This window comes from Pangasianodon hypophthalmus, chromosome 10, assembly GCF_027358585.1.
Source record: "Pangasianodon hypophthalmus isolate fPanHyp1 chromosome 10, fPanHyp1.pri, whole genome shotgun sequence".
Lineage (NCBI taxonomy): Eukaryota > Metazoa > Chordata > Actinopteri > Siluriformes > Pangasiidae > Pangasianodon > Pangasianodon hypophthalmus.
Window position 1 is genome coordinate 6,880,496 of NC_069719.1, and position 13,509 is coordinate 6,894,004.

Below are 13,509 nucleotides of genomic sequence, written 5' to 3' on the forward strand. Positions count from 1 at the left end.
ACCACAAGATTTACAGAAAATTACACAAACATACTCACTGTATTTGTGGTCAAAGTACACTTCAGTGATTTGAGTGTATGAAGCACAGCAGCATTGTTAGGGCTTTTAAACAGTGTATTCTTCTTGGCCATTTTGACGCATCTGCGTTACATCAGGGTCACGTTCTGGCTGTATATTTTGATTTGCAGCCTGTTTCGTTAGCTTTTTAAAATCCTCAGCAATGCCGCTGCACCTGATACACTCTTATCAGCACAACAAACATTTCATATGGCACTACGATATCAGTGTCAGTGCTGAGCTAAGAACGGTCCAACACCCTACTAACATCTCATCAGCGGTGGCTCTGTGGTGCTCCTTTTACACTGATGGATGGAGTACGTTGTGTAAAGCAAGGCTGGCACAGTGATGCAGTGAGTAACGCTGCTACCTCAAAGCTCCAGGGTCTGTGGGACGATCTTAAGCTTGAGTTACTGTCTGTGTGAATGGTTTTCTTGTGTTCCTTGTATCAGGAGCATCGTCCGGTTTCCTTCAATGTCACAGAAACATGCCAGTAGGTGAACTGGCTATGCTAAATTGCCTGTCAGTGTGAATGAGTGTATGCAAGGTGCCCTGTGATGGACCGGTTTACCATTTGGCATGAATTCTCCCCCATGGATAGGTTCCAGATATGCAGTGACACGGACCAGGATAAAGCAGTTACTGAAGCTGAATGAATGAATGAATGAATGAATGAATGAATGTGCAAGGCAGCAGGTGGTCTACAATCAGTAACTGTACTGTATCTATAGATAATCAATGGATGTCTATAAATCCTTTTTACTTCTAATGCCATTGTAATGGTAATGGCAAGCTGGTAAAATGTCAGTTTTGTGTTATTAAACTTAAACATGCAAGAAATGGGTTGAAGTAAACTATGTTAGCTGACTAAATAAATGAGTTTAATGATTGTGCAGCGCTAATGAAGCAACAAATTGCCTCTATGAGAAAAGGAAGGGGGAAAAAAAAGAAGAGAAAAAAAAATCCTCCGCAAATTTTACACCTCGCAGAGTGAAGTGAGTAACTAAAGCCTCAAATCTTTCCCAAGGGAAATGAAGCCAGTGATGTAAAGTTTGGTCTCCTGGTGGGTGGTGACGTCATGACGAGGCAGAAAGAGCGTCGCAGGGCCGAGTGGTGGCACGCGCAGAACGCGGGTGCCAAGTAAGCCGCTCTGTCGCTCTAGCTCTAGCTCTCTCTCTCTCTCTCTCTCTCTCTCTCTCTCTCTTTTTTTTTTAATATTATTATTTACTTATTACAAAAGCGCTCGAGCAGGAGAACCCGCACAGAACAGAGGCATCTGTTGATCTGACGTTAGAAGAAAGAAAGAAAGAAGGAATAAAATGAACAGTAAAAGAGTGAGTTGTGTTATGGTTCGTGTCTGTGGTCACAGTTTGGGACGCGGTAATATTTTGGCCTGAGCGAACGACATCTGGTGGTCGGGAAACGGCTACGCGGACGGAAGACAGCGACGTTGCGCGTGCAGGAGTGTTTGCTGAGCAGAAGCGTTTTTGCCTCTACGGTGTTGCGTGCACATACATACATACAAGGGAGCTTTTGAGCGGGCTCGGGAGGAAGAGCTGTTCGGCATACCGAGCAGCAGTGCACGAGCTGAAACACTGGGGGCCAGTTTGGATTGCACAGGAGACCGTTTAAGGCACTTTTTCTCTGACGAGGAGGATGCGGTGAGAGATTTAAGCAGGGCTCGTGCGTGATGCGAGCGGTGAAAGCGCACGAGGACAGATCCGGAGTGTGCATGAGCATTTCGACTCTGCTGTACATGGAGAAGGAGTGAGGACGAGGGAAAGAAGCTCGACTAACTACGGAACAAGGTTCATCCAGACCGAGCTCCAGCATGACGCCGAGGATGCTGTGCTTTCTCCTCTGCTCTGCGGCATGCGTGACCGGGCTGCAGGGCGCGAGCGCACCTACTGTCCCCGTCAACAGCACGCTGGATGCGAGTGGCAAACGGGACTCCAATCAGACCTTCAGCTCCAGGCTGAAGAGGAAGACGCTGTCGGTTGATTTTGCGGTGCCGTCTCTTTTGCGGTACTACATGGCGATGTTCATAAAGCGCCCGCTGAACGGGGACTGCCTGACACACGCCGGCTGCTACACGGTGCGCGCCAACCTGCGGATGCACTGCGCGCCTTTGCAGAAGACCATCGCGAGTTTGCTCGGCGCGAAGTTGGCAGAAATCGTGCGGGGGGAGGGCGGGAACGGCTCCGGTGGCGAACAACTGCCGTACAGGCGCACCCGGCCCGCCCCCAAAGTGCTGAGTTTGGGTTTGAGCACAGCGAGCCGCAAGTCCAACCAGGTCGTGGTGGAGGTGGGAGAGGACATGGTGAAGACCGGATGTGGCGGGTTGGTTGTGCGCGAGGACGCGCCTGTGCCCTTTTTGGAAATGGACCTGACGCGCGTGCTGGAGTGGTGGCTCGGGGCCGAAGGAGGCCGGCTGCGCGTGCGACTTATGCCAGAGCGCAAGGCTCAAGTTCCGGGCAAGGAGGAGAGGTACTCAACCGCCATCCGGGCATCAGACGCCCGACTGTCCCTGCAGATCGCCTCCAGTGGTGAGTGCATACTTTTCATAATAATAATAATAATAATAATAATAATAATAATAATAATATGATGATGATTATTATTGTAGCTGTTGTTGTTGGTTAAGTGATTGAGTGATTGGGGGCTGTTCAGTGTCCAGTAAGACTGATTGAGGTGTTATGGCACACTATAAAACAGAGAACAAAGCCCATTAATCAATTTCCCATAATCATAATCATAATAATAATAATAATAACAACAACTACTACTATTATTATTATTATTATTATTATTCTTGTTGTTGTTGTTGTTTTGTTGTTGTTGTTATTATTATTATTATTATTATTATTATTAATATTATTTATAAATGTAATCACTCTATGTACAGTATTTACTTTTACTCACACAATATTCAACAACTGTAAGTGGAATGAAGGTGACCTGTGTAACCTGAGTTTCTATAACACATGAATTAGATATGGAAGATAGGACAGTATGATATCGAGATTGTGATACATCATGGTTAATACACACTTTCTGAGTATCCTGCTTATCATCAGGTGTCAGTCATTAATAACTCCATTGTAATAAGTATTGGACAGTAATATTCTGGATTGGACAGTAATATTTCTGTACCAATATGTTCACATTTTTCATCATTAAATAATTTGTTGAATATGAGTCTATAATAGTTTTTCTTTATAGTTCTATGTTTTTGGTGCTTTGTTAGCAAAGTCTCAGAAAAAGTAACCATCCAACAGACAAAAAAACCTCTAAAATGTTATGATATACTGTGTATTATATCTTATGAAGATGTCATGGTATGATTTTTTGGGTATATCTCCCACCCCTAATAGTCCACCATAGCTTTTCTTCAAACCTCATCATCACATCTGACAGATTTATATGTTGTAGTAGCTTTCCAGAGCAGCAGTTTTCAGATAAAAAGACAGCAGCACATTTGTATTGACAACAAACCAGACAAGAAGGCAAAAAAGTGCAGCATTTTGCAACTTCATGCTGATTCAGTTCAATCCCCTTCACTGCTGTATGTCAGCCTTTATGCTTCTGTCTATAGGCTGACTCCATGTTTGGCTGTAACACTAGTTGTTTCTCTGTAGCACTTTATAGTAGCGCTTTAGCAGTGAGTGAGTGTGTATGTGTGCGTGTGTGTGTGTGTGTGTGTGTGTGTGGGAAGGGGTGCATTTCAAGGCATCTACAGTAATATTCCTGATCCCACAGTGGATTTTTCTTATATCGTACTTTGTGGCTATTTCTGGAGCAGAGCTTGCTCTATTAGTTTTAACAGTGTACCTCAAGGGTGAAATTCCTTTCCTTTGGCACTGTCAGATCAGCATTATTGCCCAGTCACTTTAGTGGATGTATTTACACCGGGAAATTTGCAACGACTGCACCTGCTCTCATGGATTATTTGATTCTTTTGCCCTTCCTTACTTAATAAGACTTAATAACCAGCCTTATTACATCTATGTGAAGTTCAAATAGCAGTGTATAAACATTGAATTTACAGTTATGCGGTTGACTGGTTTAGCATAAAAACCTTGTTTAGAGGGTTGGGTCTTGCAAGAGTTCTCATCAGTGACTTGAGTTATACTGTATACAGTAGGTGGAGATACATGTGTGTACTGTCCTATGGAGAACTTTATACAACTGGTCTTCATTTCCATTTATAATTTCACATTATGTGCATTCATTTGGTAGATGAATTCATCCAGACCTGCAAGTCAGTCAATCCAGACATCTACTGTACAGGTAACAAGTGCTGGATAGTTGTAGGAAGAACAGAGGAAGCAACAGCTAAATATAATAGGTGGATTAGAGTTATTTGTAAAGTACATAAATGTTCACAAAGCAATCTGTGAAGCTACAAATGTTATAGCCGTGCTGTCTAAAAATACACACTAAGAATAATAATAATAATAATAATGATATGCTAACCACAGTATCTGGATATAAAGACCACACCTTGATAGACAGTTGTGGTTTACAGGTAGGTAGGAATAGATATGTGGTTTATATTTACATTTACATTCATATCCAGAGAAATTTACAGAAGTGTTTTGTGTTCTCCAATAGCCTCCGGCTAGTACAAATACTATAGGTTAGGGTTTAAGAATACTACCAAACCACTGCATAGATGATTTAATGCAGCAAGAAAAACACACAAGTCAAGTTTTTTGGTTGATTATTGCTTCAGCAATTCTTGCTTTTGGGGAGAGTTAGGTTTCAGTATTTGTTTGACTCAGACAGCCAGAAGTAATTCATTCCACCACCTGGGGGCCAGTACAGGGAAATCTTGATCCATGTCTTTTTTTGTACCTCGAGGGATGGTGGGTCAAGTCAAACTGTGCTAGAGGCTCAAACGGAATGTGGTACCCAGCAAGGTTTGATGAGTGCCTGCAGGTAGATGGGGGTTCATTTTTGGGCTTGTAGGCAAGCATCATTATTTTATATCTGTTGCGGGTAGCTAGAGGAAGCAAATGGAGCGAATGTAGAAATGGCGTGATGTGGGAGAGACTGAAAATAAGGCATGCAGCCATATTCTGGATCAGTTGCAGGTCTCGTGTGGCCTGCCAGAAGCAAGTTGCAACCTCAAGATTGGACAAGATGTTCGGGTATCTGGTGCTTCTTGAAGGTTGTGAGGGAATCTACAAAATGAATGAAGTTGGGAAGTTTGACCACTGCATTTGAGCACTGCATGACCACAAGAGAGAAGAATTTTTAGACTTAGTATCATGCTTTGGACATTATGTTTGCATTTAAGGATGTCCAAAGTTATGGGTGTCCACTGGTTACTCTACAGAAAAGCAGCAAGGACTTAATGTGTGCTTAACCTAACACTTAATATGTACATCTTATGGTAAATAGAAGACAAATGCCTGACAAGGTTGTACGCCCTGAGATTCCTGTTATTGCACAGAGCAAACCTGCAAGATAAGGACATCACCATGATGAGGGCTGTGAAGGCAAACAGGCAACGGATTGTTATCCCAAGGTTCCTGGCAGACCTTGATGTTGTTCGGTTGAGGGGTTTGCTAGGATGCCAAGAAGCTCTGCTCGATGCAGTGGTCCATAATCCAAACTGAGGTATCTGTAAGACAATTTTCATGGCCTTGGAGCTGTTTAATATGTAATAATCATTCCTGGTAAGTGCTTCTAGATCAGAAAGTAAACAGACGGCATGAATGAAAGCCAATACTTGAATGTTTCATAAATGAGGTGGCCCTTGGTACATAAACGGTACATAAACAGTTTCACAGCTACAATATGCTGGACATTGTAACATATGGGATTCTGAAGCATTTAGATTCTGTTTATTTTGGCTTTCCTAACAATCACGGTTAAACACACAATCTGTCAGGGGTAATGAAGGTATAGTCATAATCATATACAGTTTTGCTCATAATGCAGTTAAACTAAGAATGTCAGTAATTAACTATGAACCAGTATATGACAAATGGTGTGTGGCAAGTCCAGGTTCTGGGATTGAGTCCAGGGCTGATCCTATGGGTTTCCTCCCATCTCCCAAAAACAAACCTCTAATTGGATTGGCTACTACAAAATGCACCTAGGTGTGAATAAGTGCATGTGTAAGATGCCTTATGATGGTTCTGTGGTAGAAATTTTGAGATGCTGTATTAATGTTTGCCCAATATCCAAGGGTAACAACTTTAGTGAGGCACCTGGGACAATAATGCCCAATATGGCAGTGTGACAGTCAGACAGCATACAAGACTGATCCATGAACATGTGCTGTTAATATTTTACAAGCGAAATGGTCAGGATATTTAACCAGTGACACAACTTGTCATAAGGCTGCTGTTGTCCATATTAAGGGCATTTATGCTATTTAGCTAACATGATCACTTCGTTGTTGGGCCTAGCTAACATTGATGAGCTAACATTAAATTGAAGCTAAATATAGCTATGTGTGTTTCTGTTAGCTAAAGTTACATTTGCCTATAAAACTACAAGGAAACTTGAAACTACATGCTAGCCAGTGAATATACTGTTGCTGTTATCATAGGCATCAATGGCAAGGCCAAATTATACTTCTGCATCAATTTTTTTGAACACGTGTTAATGTGGGAAGACATATCACCAGGAGGACATATCACATTTACCCTACCAGAATGTATAGAAAACCTGAAATGTAAAGAATGTACAGATGAAACCTTGAATGTAAGGTTGGAAGATTTAAAATAATGAATGCCATAAAGAAAAATGGCTGTTTACACTGTGCTGGAAGTCCAAGCTGAAACCTTTTGGCTTCACATGGTATTTTGTTCAGATGTGTTTTGGGTCTTGTTCAGTCTCCAATATTAGGTGTCTAACCTGCTACACTGATGAACATTTGCTCGCTCCATAGTACAGCTGACAGCCAAGTAACAGCAGTATTCAGAAAGGACTGGCATTTATGGAGCTAAATACAAGACATCCTAGCCAGATTATCAGTGGTGTATAGAGGGTAGAGAGGGTAAGATGGTGTTGAAGTGCCAAAAGTTTGGGTGACAGCTCTGCAGCTGATAAGATAAACTGTTCCAACCAGGCAACTACAGTGATGTTGTGTGTGTGTGCTGTATGGCGGCTCCTGTGTACACCCCTGGGAACTATACTTACCCATAAACCCTTGATGTAGTTTATGGATTTCATTAAGTTTTGGTAAAGCCTTATTTAAAATATATATTTTTAAAATTTTTTTAATAAATTTATAGTTTATAGTTTTTTTAAAATATTATTTTACATTTTACTGTCTTATGCTAGACACATACAAGGTGTGATAAAGGCCCTTTGTACCACAGCGCTCTTGAATTCTCGAATCAGAAGGATTAATTTTCTATTAAGGAACTTTCCCACCATGGGAAAAGAGTTTGTGTTTTCTCTGTAACATGACAAGATGGGTTTATTTTGTCTTTTTAACTTCAAGTGGAAGAAAAAAAGAGATGCTGGTAAAGGAAGGACTGTTTGTAAGTGATAACAGAAACTTGCTTGGCTTGCTAAGGTTTCATAACATTAAATGTGGCTGTAAACAGTTAAAAAACATGACAATAATAAATTACTGAATTAAGCTATTAAAATTGTAATCGTAATTGGCAAATAAGATGAAGGACACACTAGGAAAATAATCCATTCTGGGTAGTAAATTTGACATATCCCACCATCCCGGCATGGATTATTTTCCCACTGTGTGTTATTCCTTACATATTATATTACATCTTGGCAGGACTTCAGAAAAATATCCAGTGGGAGGAACCAGAGCTGAGCTGAAGCAGGCCCTGTTTATGACAGATGCATCAATAGTTCTAAGCAGAACAAAACATGTCATCTGTCAGATAGGAGTGGAATAAAATACAGCTCCTACTCAAAATTGAGTGCAGTCTTGATTGCTGCAAAAGACACAGGCTGTGAAACTCAAATAGCCACAGTGTTGCAGGAGTGGGCCTGGAGTTGGCACCCAGGGGATAGAGCTCTTATGAACACAGCTCTCTCCTTCACTGAATAAAAGAGAGTTGATAACACGGCTGGTTGGAACAGTTTATCTCTTACACTGCAGAGCAGTCAGCCAAACTTTAGCACCTCTACACCAACCTATTCTACCCTCTTTAGGCCATTCATAATCTAGCTGGGATGTCTTGCATTTGCTTAATGCTCCCTAAATGCCAGTCGTATTTGAATACTATCTGCTATTACTTGGCTGTAAGCTGTAGATGCGGTTTCTCTCAGAGCCAAATGCGCCTTGGCTAGTGCTGCTGATGCGGCCTTGACTCCTTTGCCCCGAGCTGTGTTGTAGGATTTGGTTGCAATACATAAGCCTATTATGCCTGTTTGTGTGAGGCTTATGGGGAAAGTCACTGCTCTATGAAAACAATTGGGAGAAATGTTTCCTTGACATCAGCAGGCATAGACAGAGCTATATGATGATAAGATTACATTTTTATAAAAAATGACAACATCCATATCATATTTTTAGTTTATTGCACGAATCGTCAAGTTTTGGACCGCAGTCTGAATGTGGATCCTGCAAAGAAATTCAGCAAACTGAACTGTATACTTGAGAAAAAAAAAATCTATGTAAATGTGCAAAAAAATTGGACATATTTCAGAGAGTCTGAACATAAACTATGGTTGGTTCTGTTGCAGATCCTCCTTTGTTGCTTATCCAATGTAATGTTTATGTAAATTATTTAGCTGAAGGTGGCTGATCGGATCAGAGACTAGCTACAGGGCTAAAGACATTAGGTCAGAATGGGGAAAGATTTCACATATTTCATAGATTTTTCATTTTATTTACTCAAAAGTGTCAAATTTGTTGAAGTACCACTAAGAAACAAAATATAATCATTTTAAATTGTCTTATTTATTTAAGCAAGGAATTTTAGGTAACTGGACCTTTACAAACTTTAGTTGAATACCCCTGGTTTAGAGGCTTATTTGGAGAGATTGTGTAAAGTTGTATTTGGGGTCTCCTATGCTGTTCACACTGGTTTTGCAGAGAAAAGTAATCATTTTGCAATTAACCAACATGTCACAGTGCTATGCAGATTCTCCTGTATCGTTCTTACTACACAGCTACACTCATCAATACACAGTATAGCACTTTCCTTTTTAATAAGGCGCTCAAGGAGTTTTTCAAAGGATTGGGTATTTAAGAAGCCAGATTATATAGACAGATGGCCAGGAAAAAGATATTTGAAATATGGATGGGGGGAAAAGTCATAAGCACATAACTGGTTGCTATGGTGATGTAAATGTCTAATCAGCAGACTGTGGTCTGGCTAAATTAGGCCTGTAATTTTGTTTCTTGATGACCTTCATGCATGGACAAGTGTTTGGGTGCAAATGCAAGTTTATTAACAAAGTAGACAAATGTAAAATACAGAACATGCAAGGGTTCAAGTGATCAACAAAAGGTTACACTGGGTATTGGAGCTTTGAAGCATGTGTCGAGAAGAAAGGGCACTTTTACGTAAAGCTCTATATCACTACTTGTGTAGTTTTACTGCAGTGACATAATCAATGACGACTTGAAACCTTGTTTAGGGTTTGCTTTGAAGAAAGGTATGGTTTTGGGTTGCTTTTTTGAGTAGTCAGTACTGTAATTTTTCTATGTTATTCCTAAGTGTTACACTACAAGCTAGATGCAGCTATTAGCATTATAAGCTCTATCAACATACAGAAAGGTATCTCTGCCCACATTAATTAATGCTCATGTCTGGGCTATGATTACATACACTTACAGGAATTCCTTCACTTTGGCATCAGACATATCAGTTTGCACACAGTATAAATATATAAAATGCATATATATGTATATATACACATATACACATTCATCCAGTTATCTAATCATGTGGCAGCAGTGCAATGCATAAAATCATGCAGATACAGGTCCAGGGCTACAGGTAATGTTCACATCAACCATCAGTATGGGGAAAAATGTGATCTCTGCGACTTTTACCGTGGCATTGTTGTTGGTGCCAGATGGGCTGGTTTGAGTATTTCAGATACTGCCGATTTCCTGGGAATTTCACACACAATAGTCTGTAGAGTTTACATAGAATGGTACGAAAAACAAAAACCATTGAGTGAGCAACAGTTCCGTGGGCGGAAACAACTTGTTGATAAGACAGAGCAGAGGAAAATGACCAGATTGGTTTGAGCTGTTAGAAAGGACATAGTGGCTCAAATAATCCCTCTTTACAACCAAAAAATGGATGGGCTACAACAGAAGAAGATCACATCAGGTTCCACTCCTATCATCCAAAGAACAAGAATCTGAGGCTATTACGTGCACCCAAACTGAACAGCTGAAGACTGGAGAAAGACCAGGTGATTTTTTTTTTTTTTTCTAATTTTCGAATGTGATGATTGGCTGATTGGGTAACAGCATGAATGTGCAGATGTTTCTAATAAACTGAACGGTGAGTGTATATAGTATATAATTTTCACCACTAGAGGTGTATGGTGAGACACTTAAAACCTTGAGAAATGAACCGTTTTTCAACACTTATTTGATTGGAAATCTTCAACACTTCATGAAGCGTAGTCTCACCATCACTACCAAATAAACTAGACTAGGCAAAGCAAACTCAATAAACTAAAAGAAATGACCAGAATAGCATGCAAAGATAAAGATAAAGGCTTGCTCATGTCACAAGTGATGAGCTGGGAGTAATACTTGAGGTGTGTATATGTAGTGAACCAGTGATTTGAAACAGGTGTGTGTGTTATTAGAAGGGAGCATGAGATGATCATGTGACAAATCAGGCGATAAGCTTTGTAAATCAGGATTTCCAGGAAATGGAGTTCAGATGTTTACAGATGGGTTTGATGTGACAGCACTTCGTAGTAGTGCTCTTGTGTTTTCGTTTTTTTATGCAATGGCAGTATTTTACAGTCAGCAGCTGCAAGAGCTCCTGAAGATGAAATGCAGTGATGGTCATCAAGATATGTAAGAATACTTGCAAAGCCCCTTCTAGCAAGCTGGAAAAAGGCTTCAAAGTCTATGCTTTGTCTTACATACACAACTACGATGGTAAGAAAATGGCTATTTTATACATAACTCATAGACATACCTTATATACTGTAAATTTAGGAATATTAGAGAATATTAGAGAAATCTGAAGGGCAGGTTGCTATGTCACTGTGCTGTACGAGAGCTGCGCTGTTTCAAAAAGGAAATATGTCATAGTACTGAATGCAAGAGGTCCATTATTTTTCATGCTTGCATGCACAATTATTTGTTACTTAGACCTGAAATTAGTACAATCTGTCAAATCCAAATATTTTTTGACATACAAAAAATCTGTTTTGTTAAATAATGCTAAAATTTGATTAGATGTCATCTTCCATCACCACTGTTAACAATGTTTCCAGTTGTTTTTCCCTTTGGGTATGATGTTAACAAGTGTACTGGCCTCAGATTGAAAGCATCCATCGTCAGTGTTAAGATGGAGTGAGAGGTCTGTAGCCATCCATTGGCTTTTGACACCTAACGCTTTTATTAATGAAACACTGAGGCAAAATCGATAATGAGTAAAATGACATGCAGTTCATTATCCATGCATTTTTTATCATTATTGGACAGAAGGTGCCATAAATTTATAGTACAGGACCTCACATAAACCCCTGGGAGGGAGACTTCAGAGATCAATATGTTTACTAAGCCAAATCCACTTCTGATAATCCTCACTTCTCACGATCGAACGTCAGCTGAGAAGCTGTGCTTGGACTGAGTGGGTTATTACAACAAGAAGACATAATAAAAATGTTCAGAAATTTAGACAAATGAAAAGGGTGTTAACGGCAGCAATTATGACAATGTTCGGCTGATGATATCACAACAGTTTTCAACTTTAATTGATTTGCACAGAAGACATTTCTTTCTTGTAATTATAGTTATATACAGCTGTTATCTGTAACATGGATTCCTAAACCTTTTCATCAGCTGAACCCGTTCAGCGTAAATGATTTACTTTACTTATTACTTATTTACCTCCTAAGACTTTATGTAGGCTAACATTAAGTGAAACTTCTGTAATGCATGGCAAAACCTGTTACTTCTTTAGAGAGATCCAAAACCAGAGAAGGTGAAGGCTAACACGTTAACACACACATTAGAAGACAGCCAACAACATCTTTTTTGAGCTGCTGCTCATGCAGTGCCACAGTGCAGTGTAACTACACTCACAAGAACGCAATATCTCCCCTCTTCCACATACCTGAGCACGTAGAAGCCCATGATTGGCTACTGTCAAGGTAGTCTGTATCTACCTCATCTGTGGATAACTATCTCATCTGTGGATAATACCTCATCTGTGGATAACTATCTCATCTGTGGATAATACTGTATAGATAACTATCGCACTGTACAGAACTGCAACACACACTCTACTGTACTTCCTGCACCGTAGCAGAGCTATAGACGTATATGATACATACTACGTGGGTTTCCTATTTATATCCATGCTATGCATACATTTTTATATTTATACCTTTAAACTTTTTTTTTTAATCAATATTTCCAATATTTATTTTACTTTACCTTATTTTATCTTTATTTTATTCTTACTTTATTTCTTATGTGTATTTGTGCCTTGTCTTTTATGTATGCTGCTGGAACACTATAATTTCCCCGCAGGATCAATAAAGTCTTGTCTTATCTTATCTTGCTGTGATTGAAAGGGGAGAGACAGTGTGCCATCCCTCTCACCTAGAGAACACGGCCAATTTTGCTCCCTAGACTCTTTTAGCTTATAAATAAATATATATATATATATATATATATATATATATATATATATATATATATATAGTGTCACTTTAATACCGTTGTGTGTTTGTGTTTTTGTGCATTCTTGGTGTGTCTCTTTTAAATTTTTCATACTTACATATATATATATATATATATATATATATATATATATATATATATATATATCTTTATATCTTTATATCTGCTGCTGTAACAATGCAGATTTCCCCATTGGGGACGAATAAAGGATTATCTTATCTTATCTTATATATATATTCCTAAAATGGAATTTTTTATGGCATTGACATTTCTATGACAGCCTTATGAACCACCTATAATGTCACCACCAACCCCTGGTTGGGAAACCCTGATTTGTAACATGAAGCAAAAACCTTATAGTCTTATTTTATTTTTTTATTTTTATTTTTTTTTTCACGAGAGTCAGGTATTAGTCTATCAGAGGCCCTCATTCAGGGTTGAATTCTCCACCTAGCTCCCACCAGGTTGATGTGACACTGGCTCTGACACCTGTTACAGTCCAGGCTTAAATTAGAATTTGTACTTTGACCACCAGTAGTTTTCTACTCATTAAATTGGCACTAAGCTGGCTATCCGTGTCCATGACAAGTTTGTTTCACTTACTAATGAGTATCTACTGA

At 39.6% G+C, this 13,509-nt stretch overlaps 1 protein-coding gene across 1 annotated transcript in view; it reads left to right on the forward strand.

The window, feature by feature from the left end:
- Positions 1-1,238: 1,238 nt before the first annotated feature.
- The window catches only part of alk (ALK receptor tyrosine kinase), a 392,553-nt gene continuing 380,282 nt past the window's right edge, over positions 1,239-13,509 (forward strand). The window contains exon 1 of the mRNA XM_034308266.2: positions 1,239-2,603. Within this exon, the coding sequence (XP_034164157.2) occupies positions 1,889-2,603 (715 nt within the window). The 5' untranslated portion in view covers positions 1,239-1,888. The remainder of the gene's footprint in view (positions 2,604-13,509) is intronic.